Source organism: Enoplosus armatus, chromosome 14 (genome assembly GCF_043641665.1).
Source record: "Enoplosus armatus isolate fEnoArm2 chromosome 14, fEnoArm2.hap1, whole genome shotgun sequence".
Lineage (NCBI taxonomy): Eukaryota > Metazoa > Chordata > Actinopteri > Centrarchiformes > Enoplosidae > Enoplosus > Enoplosus armatus.
The window spans coordinates 17,979,899-17,995,682 of record NC_092193.1 but is presented as its reverse complement, the minus strand read 5'-3'; the positions used below and the strand labels follow the sequence as shown (position 1 = coordinate 17,995,682).

The 15,784-nt window shown below is 40.9% G+C and overlaps 1 protein-coding gene across 1 annotated transcript; it reads right to left on the bottom strand.

Moving 5' to 3' along the window:
- Positions 1 to 463: 463 nt before the first annotated feature.
- On the bottom strand, positions 464 to 13,504 carry LOC139296306 (SUN domain-containing ossification factor-like). The gene is made up of 24 exons (XM_070918666.1): positions 13,440 to 13,504; positions 10,236 to 10,350; positions 9,803 to 9,922; positions 9,258 to 9,490; positions 8,968 to 9,087; positions 8,746 to 8,887; positions 8,540 to 8,657; positions 8,293 to 8,417; positions 8,124 to 8,191; positions 7,889 to 7,996; positions 7,564 to 7,669; positions 7,056 to 7,076; positions 6,555 to 6,610; positions 5,874 to 5,956; positions 5,547 to 5,612; positions 5,376 to 5,441; positions 5,113 to 5,203; positions 3,200 to 4,561; positions 2,999 to 3,086; positions 2,298 to 2,402; positions 1,873 to 2,030; positions 1,407 to 1,498; positions 1,204 to 1,259; positions 464 to 1,109 (listed from the first exon to the last, which is right to left on the bottom strand). The coding sequence occupies exons 1-24, from the start codon at positions 13,502 to 13,504 to the stop codon at positions 663 to 665; spliced, it is 4,011 nt and encodes a 1,336-aa protein (XP_070774767.1). The 3' UTR covers positions 464 to 662.
- Between the last annotated feature and the right edge of the window lie 2,280 nt (positions 13,505 to 15,784).

The following is a 15,784-nucleotide window of genomic DNA, read 5'->3' as shown; positions in this document are numbered from 1 at the left end:
CGGTCTTGCCCTTTCAAATTCACTGGATCAATAAGTATCACCAGATCATAGTTTGTATGAGTTTTGTAACTCTATTTTTCCCCACTTTCAATATAAAAATTCCCAAACACGTTGATATGTCTTCTACACTTTACACCCCAAATACATTTCCAGTGACAGTTTCTGTGCTTTTATTCTGAAGGTGAACCAACTAAAGAAAAAGTCCTATGTTTGTCCCTGCATACTTAAGGCAAAGTCCTGACAGCAGGTTTACTTAGAGGTCAGAACTGTTTTTTTACAAAATAAATGTACGGAGAGAAAACTGTGATGGATGTTTTAAAAAACAGGATGTTCTTCACAAACAAGATGTTGTTTGTGGGGTCAGTGTAATAAAACTCTATTGAATCATTTTGTTAAATTTGTTGGGTCAATATAACAGTCAATATTTCCAAAGAAAAGAGAAAAGCTTTAATGGAAAGCTGGGAAGACACCGCTTTGATTTGAAGTATAACAAATATAAACATCTGACAAGAACTGAACAGAGAGCACAAACAGAAAACTAAAGTAAGAGTGAAGGGATTGTCTCATATTAAGAGCTTAAAGCTGCCTGTGGCTACAGAAATGAACATCCGTCCTCTTTTAGAAAGAGTTTAGCAGTTAGTGAGGAGTGGAGATGTCAAATGTCAGACAGGACCTGAGAGGGCAACATTTACCCCAAATGTCCCAGAGCTTTGCTCTGTTTTTCTCTTCATGATGTCTTGTATGGTAGAGATGGGCAATGATTCACTCTGAAGCAAGTCCACCACCGCGCAACTGGGCTTAGGACGCCTGCGTCTTAACGCCCGTTTCTCAGCCCGGGTCTTGATTGGAGGGAGCCCGTCACAGATTCGACTGCAAGCTGTGGTGATGCCACAGAATGAAGGGTCATCTGAGTGCGATCCCTCCGAGCTGCCCTCTGACGGCGAGTCTCTAAACATAGGTTGAAGTAACCTTTTTGTAAGGGGCGTAGGGTTTGTGGTGACAGGTACACCATTACATACAACAGCTCCATTACGCAGCTCTGGAGCAGCATGAAAAGAGGGTTTCAGAGTCTCCACTTTCTCCATGGGTTTCATCTTACGGCGTCTCCTCTGTGTGGGGGAAAAAGGTTAGGGAGAAAGAAAAACTGTTAATCAATTACAACCAGTATTTCAAAGACACTAATATAAACTGGTCATTACACACCTTTCTGTTCGCCGGACAAAGACTCTGTGTCTCCTCCGAGTGCAGCATTTCTGGGCCTGTGAGCCAAAGAATGAGGTTCATTTCTACCCAAATAAGCAGTGGTTCGATTGTGGATTGATTTGCTGTTATTCAAGATATATGGAACAAACCTTGAAACACATTAGTATTATTACCCTAATGGCACTTATGTAGTAGAGCCGTACCTTCAGTGGCGGCTAACTGGAAGGACTCTGAGTGTATGAGTGGATAGGATGCACTCCTCTTCATGCCCGTCTCATCACAGGAAGAGAACTGCCTATTAAGGAAAGTGACAGTTGAGGGAAAAGCCTGCATGTAGCACCTTTATTATGACATGAGTCATGGCTGTGTCATCACTCAAAATTCCAGCTGCGATTCCAGCTGTATAAATATAATTGTATCAATAAATGGGCTTAATGAGTAGAAGGCATTCAAGGCATTGAAACCTCTCCCATTCGCTGTGACAACCCATTTGGAGATGCCACTCAGTTCTTATTCATATCTATCCTCTCAACCAGAGCTCTTTCTTTGCCATCATGGATGTAAAGACACATCTTAGCATTTCATTTTTACTGAATCTTGTTATGAAGGCGTCATTATATGGGTTTTTTTTTTTGGCAGATAGTAAAAACTGTATGATTGTCTTGCTACCTTTCCGAACAGCAGTAGGTGTAGCTCTTAGGTATGGGTGGCTCTGGTTCTGTGGTTGGAGCAACAGTGGAGATGCGGCGGTGGTTGACGCAGAGCAGCAAGCCGAGACACAGGCACAAGACCAGAGACAGCAGCAGGTAGTTCTGCCTGTCTGACACCTAGGAGACAGACCATTGATTATATCATCAGCAGAAATGTGACAAAACAAGAGACGGAAAAATACAGCGAAGAAAATGGAGTATAACTGAAACAATCACATAAGTAAACATTCAGACATGTATTTCAATAATAAATTAAGTTATGTTTCTCAAACTTTGTGTCACTTGGTCCTGGGAAAAGACTAAATTTACTCAGTTTGATATGAGGCTGAAAAAAACCCCTCCTGATTACAGATGAAGGCTTTGTGTCTGGAGCATTGTATCTACCTCATTCTGCAGCTGGCGTACTTTGACAGACAGGTTGAGAACCAGCTGAGTCACATTCTCCAGCTGGCCCTGCAGCAGCTGAATGGACTCGGTCTGACGCTGGTCCTGTGGAGAAACAGGACAACAAATTAAGCAACTACACACACATTCACATCATTGACATGGTATGTAAAGGTATTATAAATAACAAACAAACAACTCATTTAAAAAAAACAATACTGATATATTATCACCTTATAAAGAGATAAGAAATAAAGCGAATGTGCTAGCAAACAGTTGCTGATTAGAGTTGTGTTTATAGCCACCTGAGGAACGTAAGTCTAATATTCACTCTTTTAGCTTTGCAGGTTGACAAGAGGTGTGCCAGTGGACCAAAACAATCGGCTAAAAAAACACTATAACACCCTGTTGAGTTGAGGGTACGTCAGTCGGGATCTCATTTCCTGTGAGTTTGTTATTATGAGCGACCCTTTTCACATTACACAAAAGTAATTTGAGCTATTATTAATGTAAAAATATTGAGCAATGCAGTTTTAAACCTAAAGCAGAAAACTTTTGGGGAAAAAACACACTTGAAACTTGGAAGCAGCAGCTCAAACTCCGGGCAATTTTGTACTCATTTTGAATAAATATGACAAAATGATCAGGGACAACTATCTCAAACTCTTATATCTCTACATCTGTGCCCTTTCATTGCTCACCTGCTCCTCTGCTATTCTAGAAGTGTTCTGGAGTTTAATGACGGTTTTGTTGAAAGCCTTCTGCATCTCCTCCATCTGCTTTCGGTACCTAGAATGAAGACATGGAAGAAGAAGTTAATATCACCCTCTATTCAGTTTATACATGAAGGACAACAATCCTACTCTTTCCTGTATCACTGGTGTTTGCCCCCCGTTTCTCACCTCTGGCTTAGCTGCTCCAGGTAGCGTCCGCTGAGTGACATGTTCATCTCCAGGGCCTTGATGCGGTTGTTGAGCCTCATGAAGACTGACTCCTTCTGGCTGGAGCCATGCACCGGGTTCCCGTTCTGCTCCGTGTCATTGGGGGGCTCTGCATAGATGTCTGAGAGGGACAGCGAGGAAGGAGAGGAAGAAGGAGCCGAAGGCAGCTGACCGTTGCCACCTGACAACGATGTAGAGATGTCTTCCGCAAAATCCTCTGTTTTAGTTTCGGTGATGACCAGGTGACCACCAGAGGGCTCAAGTTCTGGAACGGTTTCTGGAGCAGCATCGGATACTTCAATGGAAGTAGTAACACCTTCAGAAACAGCTGGTGGGTCAGGGTGATGTTCTAAATGAGGGGAGGTGGTGGGATTGAGAACTTGGGACTGATCTGTCTTCTCCGGGGTTTGGACGGGGGGTTTTATTTCTAGTTCAGAAACATCACCGTTAGGCTTCTCTTCTGTTGGTGCCACTGACGCATCGTCCACTGTGGCACTGACACTGGGTTGTACATAGATGGAGCTACTGAGGGAGGCTGAAGACTCAATGTGCTTCTCTTCAGCCAGCACGTCCTGGCTCTTTTCTGGCCTTAGCTCCCTCGCTGGTTCCTCAGAAGACAGCTGTGGCGTCTCCACAATAGGGGTAGGTTTGGCAGACAATGAGTCAGTGGCACTGGGTTTGGGGAGGTTTGAGGTTTGACTGGGCTCCAGCAGAGGAGGTTCGGACATGGACTCTGTGTGAGATTCTACTGTGCTCCCTGGAGGCTGTGGTGTTTCTGACGGGCTGGCTCCACTCTCTGGCTCCTGTTCAGAAGCTTGTTCCTTTTCATGGGGCTGCTGCACCTCACTGTGGTGCTGCTGAGGTTCAGGGCAGGCAGAGGGGGGCAGGGGAAGGTGCCAAGTGGGCGTTTGGATGGGAGAGATCATTTGCTTTCCGTCTGTAGTTTGGCATTTCCTTTTTTTGGAGAGCTGGGCTGAACACTGCCGATGGAGATACTCCTGGAGGGAAGCTATGCAAGAGCAAGAGGAATAAAATGAAGGAAATAGTGAACAGTAGTTTTGGATTTCTTGTTGTCTCTCATGCTGAGCCCTTTTCTCTTTTTCTTCATCCAATTCCTCCTCCTTATCCAAAAGGGTGATTGTAGAGCTGATATGTTCTTCCTCATCTTTCTCTAGAGGAATAACAATTTTTTCCTCCACTGGGGGGAGCTCTTGTTTGCTTAAATCAGTGGTAGGCGTCTCTGACACAAGAGTCACTGAGGAAGGTGTTACAGTTGCAGGGACATCAGGGTCTGGTAAAATCTCTTCCTCTGCAGACTCTGGACTAGAGAGAGAGAAGGGCAATATTGTGGATATCAAATACAGTATGGGCACAATACCAACAGCCATGAAAGACAAAAAAGCACTTCAAGCTCATCTACAAAATATCTAAAGAGCATGTAGAGCAACCATATCCAGTACTACAAAGCACTGGTTAACGGAAAAGCATTTCCAAATATGAGAAACTAATAAAAAGGTAGTTGAGGAACAATAATGTAGTAGCATTAGTTTGTAGGGTTTTGATAATATTGTACCACTGTCAGTTTGCACAAACATTCCAATGTACATACACAGTAAAATATGTGACGTCTAATCGTAATTAATGAAATACATTACCAGCAATTTCACATAGGTTGTCATATAGACTTCAGGTCATAAAGCATTCATGACTCTAGGTCACATTTTCCTCCCTTCTAACAGAATTTAAATTTCAATCTGTCAACAATATGAAATAAAGCCTGTTTTTTGAAAAACAATGATATGAATGAGAGTTAAGGTTTGTTGAAGGTAACAGATGTTATAACTGTATACTGTAACTGGGATAACTGCACTCACACTGAAGTAAGGTCTGTAGTGGTAGCTTGAGTGGTGCTTTCAAGTTGGGGTGATGGTTCAGTCATGTTTACTTCCTGTGATGAAAGGTTGCCTACAAAACGCAAATAAGAAAAATAACATTAAGAGCGAACACACAAATGATTATAATTGACAAAAGTCATCTGCAACAGATTGTCAAGTTGGGAAAAATGTGACGGTATGTCCTTCAGAAAGCAGAGGCTGTGAGACAAAACTGGACGTTAGAGCTGATTATAGGGTCATACCTTGCATCTCTGGGCCTCCGCCAAGAACATTGACAGCGATATTATTTACCATGTTCAAAATGACATCTGAAGAGAAAATGTAAACGAGAGTAACAAGTTCATACAGTAATCCAGGTTTAAAAACATTGTAGTCAACTTTATGCAGTAGAACTCCATGTTTGCTATACTTACCCTTTGCTGATCCAATCAGATTATTGGATAGCTTGACTTCACCAGGTGCATATCCAGGAGGATAGTCTGTAGGGAGCAGTTAATAACACACATCAATCTCACAGCATAACAGTGAAGGACAAATGTGACTGTAAAACCACTTTCATTTGGGTGTACCGAACATAAAAAACAATAATAAACAATATGACTAGTTTATTATATTATCCTCACAAGAGATACAAACTGTACCGAACAGGTCGCTCCGAGTGTACAAGTTGTGATGCCTCAATTTATCAAGGTGAAGAAAAAGTCCAACTGTATTAAATGCATCATGTTCTCAGTTCTTACCCAAGTCATCATCCTGATCATCTGGTCTTTCTGGTGGATCAGCTATCTCCTCGTACTCTTCCACCATGCTTGTGCCAAACACCCTGGAAAAGTACATTCAAATCAATTCTATAGCCAGGCTCATGTAACAGTGAAATCTAATTTGCCTTATCGAGTAACTTAAAAGTGGTTCATTCTTTGACAGGCTGTCGGGGGCAGAGAGCTACACTAAAGGCCTACAACACACACATATATACAGAGGGGAGAGTCCGCTGCTAACATATGGACTAGTTCTTCTTGTTCCCACCAAAGGCTTGATAGTGTGGTAAGGGGTAAGGGTGAGCTGACCACATGCCAAACATTACATAAGATCACTTGACACCATCTAGAGCTCATACAGTCTGCAACAAGCTATCATTTGGGAAACACACTTAGGCCAACTGGTTTAATCAAATAAGAATGACTCAATGGTTTAATCAATGAACGAATAATCAACTAAAAATTATCAAACACAATACAATGAAAAGTACAATGATAAGAACATGAGACACCCATAGCAATAGCTACATTTTGCTTTTACTTTCATGTTTGTTCCATAGTAAGGTTTCTCTCTTCCTTTTTTAAACAGCTTAAAAGAGTCAAATCTGACAACATGTCAAATACTATGTTCAGAGTATGTTAGAAAAACTGAATATTACGTACCTTATGAGACTGAGGGGACAGAAATGTTCAGAGCCGAAGTGAGAGAGCAGCTCTACCTATAAAAATGCAAAAATGATTCCGATATTACGGCAGAAATGAGTGCTGTATGCAAATCAACACTCTCAGTGGTGGTTGTCTCATTTACAAACAGCAAAGCCGTGATTTTGTTTTGTTGTAAAATCAATACAATGGCTTGAAATGCGACGTTGACCGACTGATTGGCAATGTGAGTGAATCTGAGAGGAACATCTCAGTATAGAGTAAGTTAGATCGTACCACACACTATGCTTGACAACTGGTGGGTATCATTTCATGGGTTATGAAATGTTCATTCTGTGTGATATGAACGTGCCCATGTTCTAATGGGTTAGTAGCTAGCACAGCAAGTTAGATCAGACTCTAGAGTCTAGAGTTGATCACACCACACAAAAGACATACAAAATACACTGTTTACTATTCAGCTCATTTAACCACAGACCTCTACAAGAAAAGCAGGCTAACCTTTATGTACTTGGTGAACATCTGAAGCAAGAGAGACAGAAAAAAGAGAAAACAATTAAGGAGATGTATACATGCATTCAAAACAGGATAGTATGTACAAAGAGTGTATATCATGGTTTTAATTTCAGTCACTTCAGAGGCAAAATGACCATTATGCCATCATTTATGAGACTCAGTTGTGTCCAAGTCTAAAATGTAACACACAGGAATCTGCTGGTGGTTTTATCCAGAATAATGAGTAATGCGAGCAACACTGAAACTGTTACATGCAGAGGTCAAGACCTCCTACAATACAGTCGTTTCATTCTACAGACCATAGACCTTGTGACTGTAAGGAAAAGGAAGAATGAAAATTGAAGGAGTCGAAACTTCCATTCAAAGAGATTCAAAGAGAAAGTGTACAGAAACAGATAAACGGATACATGTGAAATGCTCACTTGCATTAGGAGATTACAGCGATTCCTCAGCAATAGAATAGAGACAGGTGTAATGGTAAGTGTGTGCTTACCTTCACATATTTAGCATAAAGATGCTCATCTAATGGGAAGCTCTGGACTGTGCGTTCATCCCGGGCGTGAAAGGTCCCCAGCTTTAGCCACTTGTTTGTTGGATATCTGCAGGAGTAGATTTACACAACACAGTCAGTGCAGTGATATGGATGTCTGACCGCTGAAGATTACAGCATGGCGTCATTGAAAATTTTTCTTTTTTTTTTGCTTATTTTTCTACAATTTTCTGTATATTTTTATACACAGCTTCACAAAAGATATAATATAGATAAATATATATTCCCATATTGCATTAAATACATGTATGGTAGGTGCAGTGCATACCTATCACTGATGGAGACAAGAAAGTCTTTGGGAGTAGAGGAGAAAAGCTCAAAGTTAGCGATGTCCAACTGCTTCACCTGGATGGGCTCACAGAGCTCAATGATGAACCTGAGTGAGAGTGAGAAGCAAAAACTTCAACTTCAGCTTCAAAAACTAGCTTCAGGTGGAGATGAAAAGAAATGTTCTCAGGTTGCATCTGTGGCTAGAAAGCAGGAGATGCAGGAATACTACATACCAGATTTTATTACTGCAGGGGTTTAGCATGTACAAGTCCATATTCTCCTTCAATATGGCCGACGTACTCTGTACGGAACAAATTCACAAATCAACATGAGCTTGTGTTCGTCAACATCCAACAGAGCAAGCAGATTCTTCAGTGGGATGTAGTATCATATATATGGTACCTTTGCCTCTGGGTTAGCGCCAAGGATCTTGGCTCCACACTCCACTGAGGCGTAGTTATTGAAGTTTTTCTGGACCTTCTTCACTGTATGAGAAGCCCCATTGTTAGAAGTATGAGTAGATTGAGCTATTGAGAGGAAGAATATAACAAAGAATTATTAAAATCCAGTCCTTGCTTTCATACATACACTGGAATATGTTCTGGGTCATCAAGCTTTACAAGTAGGATCAACTTAAACATAATCTTACTCTTTTCTTTCTCCACCTCCATCATCTTCCGCTTCCACTCATCAAAAGTGGGGATGTCCTCAGGGTCTTTGCCGATCACGCTGGAATCTGTGCCTGTGGTAACAGGGGAGCTCAGGTCCTGTCAAGGATAATGAGAAACTGAGAGCTGGGACACCTCCTTTGGTAGTGAGAGGTAAAATAGTGCACATGGTATCCGAGTTCCTTACTTGCTCTTTCAGCATGTGTGATGCGTTGGCCTCCAGATGCAGAGTGCTGTGAGCCGCCGGAGAGCTCAGAGGAGGGTCAGAGCGGGTTTTAGTACCTGCAGTGTGAGCATTGGAAGTGTTCTCCAGAATGACTGGAGGACTGCTGGGGTAACGCAAAGCAAGAGAAATGTTATTTTGATATTTTTAGCTCAGTAAGTAGGGCTCAAGATTAACCATACTCACCTATCATTGTCATATGGGTTGTTCTCTTCGTCTTCTTCTTCTTCTTCTTCTTCTTCACAGTCAGCTGGAGCCAGGTCAGAATCAATAACCTCAGGCGCAGTTAGGTCATCATCTGAAAGACTGAAATGAAACAAAAATCCATGTTCCATTTTTACAGCCCTTTCATTTGCAGAGAGACGTAAAAGAAACAAATAAATACTTTAAAGGAACTTGCTCTCATACGGTGCTGTAATCCTGATAACTGACAGATGAAATTAACTGAAACAACCCTGGAGGTAACAATATCTTGCCTATTTGGGATGTTGTCTTGAAGTTTAAGGATGTTGGGGTTGTCTTTAAGCTCAGCAGCAAAACCAGCAACAGGGTCAGAGGAAGGTAGCAGGGAGGTTGAGTCCTGGTCATGAGTGATTGAGGTTTCAGGATGTTTATTTTGTGAGCTTTGCTCAGGTTCTGGCTCAGGTTGTGAAATTCCTTTGTCTGCCTCCAACTCTACCTCTACAACAGGCTCATCCACTTCAAAGGCCTGGTGGACAAACAGAGAGATATTTGAGCTGTCGAGGGAAATATTAAAACATTTGGCCCATTAGCCAGAGTTGGATTGACCAACCAAACACTTAAAGCTTCAAATGTTCCAGGAACGATCAATAAAAAGAACTGGATGGTATGATGCATGCAAATGCTTATCCAGGTTGTGCTGCTCTGGAGGAAACCAAATGGTAAAACCTTTAGATATCATAGCTTAATCATGTCTTTGAAATTATTAGTCACATGTTTTAAATTTGTTTTGTGGCAAATCTAAGTTTTAATCTACATAAATGATTCAGCTATACTGTACCTCTGAATATTGTTTTTTGTCCACCTCTTGTGCTGTCTGCTCCTCTTTTTGGTGATCGTCCTCTATCAACTGCTCATTTTCAGATAGGGACTGGGCAGGTACAACCCTGCTTTCCTCAACCTAGAGAAAAACACACACACAAATACTTACAGAGATATCATTGACACCATGAAAGGGACAGTTCAGTCACAGAAGCCAAAACACCCACACATCTGAATGAGCAATATACATGTTTTACTAGTCCAGATACTGTTGAGCAACTGCTATTAATCTGACACGTGTATAGCATGGCAGCAGGTTTACTGTGTGGTTAAATATGCTTTAAAAAACAAACAAACAAGTGTATGGTTACATGAGTGATTTCATAGAGCAACCTGTGAAACCTCTGGGCAATGAGGTGGGTTGTACTATGGTAGTAAACAGCTAATGCTACCTTGTTAAGATGAATCTTTTCCCCTGACTCTTCCTCCGAACCGTCGTCCTGTGAGGACACGGGCCGCTGGGCCTCTTGCTGCAACTCCGTGCAACCAACATAGCAACTAGGGTACCTATGAGACAAAGGGAAAGACGACCAGTGTCATAATGCCATTGAGTCAATTTGTCTGGGTCACTTGTTAATGCAGTGGTGAAAAATGTCCTGGTATCTGGGAAAGAAGCACAAGTATGGGGCTATTCTTAAACTCTTGAATTTAGCATAGTAAACATATTATTTGACTGCAGTGAGTCATACACGGAGGAAGCTGCAGGCCAATGTCCCAGCGTGACGCACTGTGTAAATCCCAGTGGCCTGTACCCCCAACATAGGCAATTTATCTTATCTGTTTGCAGGGTCAGGGAATGTTGTCAAAGTCAAGAGACACACCTCGAACAACTTGAATACTGTTCAACCCAACTGTAGGGCTTTGAAAAATAAACCGGTTATTTTTTTTTAAATGTTGTTTATATTTCAATATGTTCTATTTTTGTCTGAAACCTTCTGTATCTGTCACCTGTGAGGGAAAAAATAAAAAACTATTCAAAAAGGGTAAAATCTTTTGCTTATATATATATTCTTTTCTAATCAGAGTTAAGTTTCTGTGTATAGCTATATTAAAACCCTATTCCTTGGTTTAAACACCAGAGTTCTGTTGGGTGACACTGTGCCCGTAAAACATGGTCAGGGTCACAGTGACTGTCCTCACCCCTGGCAGGAAAACAACGTTAATTAACAGTAACAGAGCTTTAAATAATAATAATGGCACGTTCCTGTGGGGGGAAAAAGTTCTCCTTGCCTAGTCTCAAAGGCCATGCTCCAACAGCGACTGCAACTTGTCAACAATCTAAGCCATTATCTGGATTTTATCTGGGATTCCAGGTCAAGTACTTGGCCAGCTGACACAACCGCCTTGCTGATCTGACTTGAGAGGCTAGACTAGTCACAAACACTTTAGTGAACAACAGAGCATTTGTTTTCTAATTGAAAGCCAGGAGCCATAATGTAACTCCCGAAGGAACAAGAGTGGTGTTCAGACATGATTTGCTAAATAATTAACTGGTTACAGACAAAGAGTTAAAGCAGTAGACTTTACAAAGAAAATGGTAGGAAATGCAAGACATTTTTATGTACATCCTCAATGATGAAGTTGATATTCCCTGTGTGGGTGAGTCTAATATGCTGTACATACAGTGATGATTTTTAATTTTTTTTTTCAATATTCAAGAGTAACTGGTCAAATAAAATGCAATAGGCAATAATAGGATGTAGTATCCAGCAGACGCTAAGCAATACCTAAAAATTTAGCTTTTACAGAGCAGGTTGAATATGAAGGAGTGCGCTGGCCACTATGCAACAAATGAAATAGATATATAAAAATGTTTCCCACAGGTGCAAAGATCATGTGCATGAGTCCACTGTCATCAAGACTGTCAAACTTCTGTCACATGACATGATGAATCATTGATTACTACAATTTTGAATAATAATCAGATAAGATTAGTACATGACGATGTGGCATCACCCGTATGGTGATTATGATTTCATGCACTAGAGGTAGAACAAATAATTGATATTGTGACCTACAGTATCATGATGTGGCCTCTTGAAACACATTGATATTGAGGCACCAGCATATTGCATGTTGCAGAATCACAATAAGACAATTTCCACTTAATGTTACCTGAGTCACATGATTTTTGGAAGGAAAAGCTGGACTCTATTCACAATAACTCACTAGACTAAGTTCAAACAGGTTTCACCCACAGGGTTCTATCACTGAAGTGTAAATTGTCTGTGTCAACACAGAAATTATAGTCAAGGCATACCAAAAGGCAGGCACTTACACAAGGATCGACAATATCAGATATAAAATAAAGCTAAAAACTATAAGGAATTACAATTTCTCCTTCAATGACTATAGCAAATCTCAGGTGGTGGACAAATGTATATCGTCTCACAGTAAAGATCAGCCAACCCTATTGAGAGCAACAATTCAAAGTAAAATTCAAGTCTTTGTGAGGTTCATTATTCAATCATTTTTTCACAGCAGACAATAAGATATAGCTAGAAGTTTATGACGGCTCAGTTCTACCATTCTTCCCATTCCTGCATTAAGTGTCCCAGTTATGCTATTCCAGTTAGCCAGCATGCACACTAACAGGGCCCTGGAGCTGATAGACCTAAATTTAATACAGCTGTTAATCATGTTAGTAATTAGGCCTGTGCTTTTCCTGCTATGACATGTCTGAGCGCTGTGAAAAAGTCAATTAACATCTATCAACTGAACAAAATTGCACAGCCTAAACTAGAACAGGACATTTTACTGAAATGTACCACACCAACAGTATAGATAGCAGACATTAAAAAGGTTAAAAATACTGGCGCTCACAGCTTCACTCGAAAATGAGAGCTAAAGCAATGCTGGTGAAAGTAGGCCAGGCCAACATCACCAACATAGATGTTAATACCATATTACATCATATCCCTCCCTCCCTCCCTTCCCTCTCTATCTAAAGTACAGTAGTCAGTGCGTGTTATGTTTTGTACCTATCCTCCATCATCATGGCTAGAGCCCATAATCATCCTACATAATCTCCCTCCCTGCTGGCTTTACTGTGTTCTGTCAGATTTACATAGACCGAACAACCTCCAGCGTTCAAGAGGACTGACGTGAAAGGTCTATAATCCCGTCAAAGGCTGATGAACCAGATCTGTGTAACGTTAGCTCTGTGACAATATGGGACTATGGGAATCAACAGCCATTGATGTTTAGACTCAGCAGTGTTTGAATTTGTGTGTGGCAGAGATCTCGTGGTTGTTTTAGGCAAGAGTCCGTGTGTTAGATAGCTACTAACTGAAGCACAACTTGTTTATCAGCTAGGTTAGCTGTGTTAAACCTAGCTAACAAGCTAGTAATTAGGGTCAGCCACTCTTGCTAACTCATATCACTGACAACAAGTCAGAAGTCAGCCAGGTGCCACATCACAGCATAATGTTGACGCTAGCTAACTAGCTAATGTTATGCGTTGTAACTGACTTAAATATTTGGTAACGCTTGTCAGACAGTTTGTTAATTTTCACAGTCAATGTCTGTCAATGGCATAATAATAATAATAATAATAATAATAATAAGTTCAACAGGGGAAAATTGAATCAACTTACCAACAGACTACAGCTACACATAGCCACATTGACACAAGTCGCCATAACAGTGGTGTCATCTTCATCCCTCTCCTGCCGGGACAGACATCCTCGCCGTAGTCAGAAATATCGTTTTATCCTTTCAGCTAGCGGTCTCTTGAACTATGTGGACCATAAATTCACCCACAGTTTCCTGTTAACTTAGCTAACGTTCGCTATTTCACGCGTGAAGTGTGATGCTAGCCGCTGTCACCCACACACAACCTGCTACCGACAGTCAGTGCGTGTCAGCGTTCAACCGTCCAATGAGAAGGCAGAGAGGCTGTTGCGCAGTTCAAACTGAGCGTGTGTTGGGAGCGCTCGATTCGTAGCCTCAGGTCGCGCCGTTGGCTGAAGCATCTCTCAGTGAGGTATTTAAATCGGGTAAGAGAGGACAATCCTGCCTTCAAACGTTTTCATATTTGAGATAATTACGACTCATGATGACAAAATAGTCCCACAGTGTCATAAATATGACTGACACGGGTCACCGAGATGTGGGGTGTACCGAAGCCGTGTCAACTGATGGAAAACATATGGCCTTACAAAAACTCAAAAATAAAACACAAATCAGTCACTTTTTTTTTGTTTTTAAACGATGTATTATAAAACCCCATTTGAATACGAAAAATAACATGCTCGGTAAGAGGAGGTTGATGAGTAATGTATTTGATATATGTGATGCAATCATTTGTATTGTGCAAATCAAAGCGTTTGTTGCATCTGTTTGTTACAAAAACGTATCAAACTTTGTTGCAACAGGTAGCTGCAATATCAGTTTAATGTGATGTGTGGTAATTTCAGCCGTGGGGGGTTTACTTTCCACTTTCGAGAACAGGAACCTTGCAGAACAAGAAGTACGAGCTTCAAACATTGCCTTCGAGACAGTAAATGCGTGCTTGTGTTGAGGCCACTAGAGGGAGCCCTTTGCTCAACTCATTTGCCAGGCGTCAAAACAGATGATTTGAAACCACCTTGGTGAGGGCAAGAGATGAAACATGACGAGAGTCAGTGCGCACTGGATGAAATGAAAGGGGGGCATCTCCTACATGAGCAATGCCCGAAGGCCACACCGTCGTGCATGATCACACCAGAGCCGCACTGTAGCTACTGTCACAGGGCCATGTGAGCAGTCACAGTAGAAGACACAGGTATACCACATCATCACCTAACATGCCACCTGTTGTGAAATTAGTCGCTGTAGTTGATGCCCTTTTCTTCTGATTATGCTCCAATGAAATGGAAACATTAAATATATGCCAAAACGACATTATGCCAGATTTGTTAAACAACTGAAATAACTGCACGACTGGGCCTCTGCTGCCATCATGTGGCTCGCAGTGAAAGGGTGCTTTGATTCCTCAGTAATCCCATGGGTTTAATTTGATTAATAAAGGGGTTTCTTTGTCTTCCATAGTATGCAGTATGCACAGTATTCTATACACATTACCAAAAAAAGCCATCATCACATGCACCAGTTTAGATATCTATTGATTCTTATAACAGAAAAAGGTAGGAGTCAAGGGTTTGATCCCCAATACATCAAATACTGCCAGATGGCATATGAAGCCTTTTGGCTGTTTAAGTGTCTCTTTATTTACTTATTTATAACATAGTGAGTAGTTGTTGAGCTTGTAGGCTACTAAACAATACATGCATCCCCATGAAGCAATGCCAACTATATACAACTGAGTATTGAGATGTTTTTCTACATTTTGGTAAGAAGAATGTGTAAAAAGAAAATGGCCAGACACCCTGACAAATGAATTATGCTACAAACGTTTTGTTGTTGTGTAGCTGGTGGTTTTGCTCTGCTCCACGGCTATGTCCTGCACTGGAAAAAACATAATTCAGTCATTTAGTAGATGTTAATTATGTTCATGTTTTGGTTTAACTAAATACATTTTCACCACAAGGCAAGAGTAGTGCGGCCAACTGCCTGTTTGTAAATTGCAAGTTCTAAATATTATTTAATCTTTGAAATCAGTGTAATATAAAATGCACAAGGGGCATGACTTTTGAACTGGCTTACATTCACAGTATATTTCGGGAAAGTTTCAGTGTAGATGCAGATATAGATTGGTACTTACTGCTACTACTATTACTTGATTGATACTTTTCAACAAATACACTATGACATACTGTCATAACAATCGCTGATGTTATAATTCTGTGAGGCTGGCAAAAATAATTCTGAAATGACTAAATCTATAGGCTATCAAGAAAGCAAATATATAAAGAAGAGTTAGGGTTATCTTGAAGATAAAATTAATTTCTATTATTAGTGAATGCCCTTATTTTGAGAGGTCTGCATGAATATATGTACC

What these genes read in the sequence shown, in the direction of transcription:
- LOC139296306 (XM_070918666.1), bottom strand. Translation starts at nt 13,504, where the DNA reads ATGAAGATGACACCACTGTTATGGCGACTTGTGTCAATGTGGCTATGT. An exon ending in CACACATGCTGAAAGAGCAA is followed by an intron (nt 8,658 to 8,745) that starts GTAAGGAACTCG and finishes TATCCTTGACAG; the next exon opens with GACCTGAGCTCCCCTGTTAC. An exon ending in CTGGAGCAGCTAAGCCAGAG is followed by an intron (nt 3,087 to 3,199) that starts GTGAGAAACGGG and finishes TCTTCATTCTAG; the next exon opens with GTACCGAAAGCAGATGGAGG.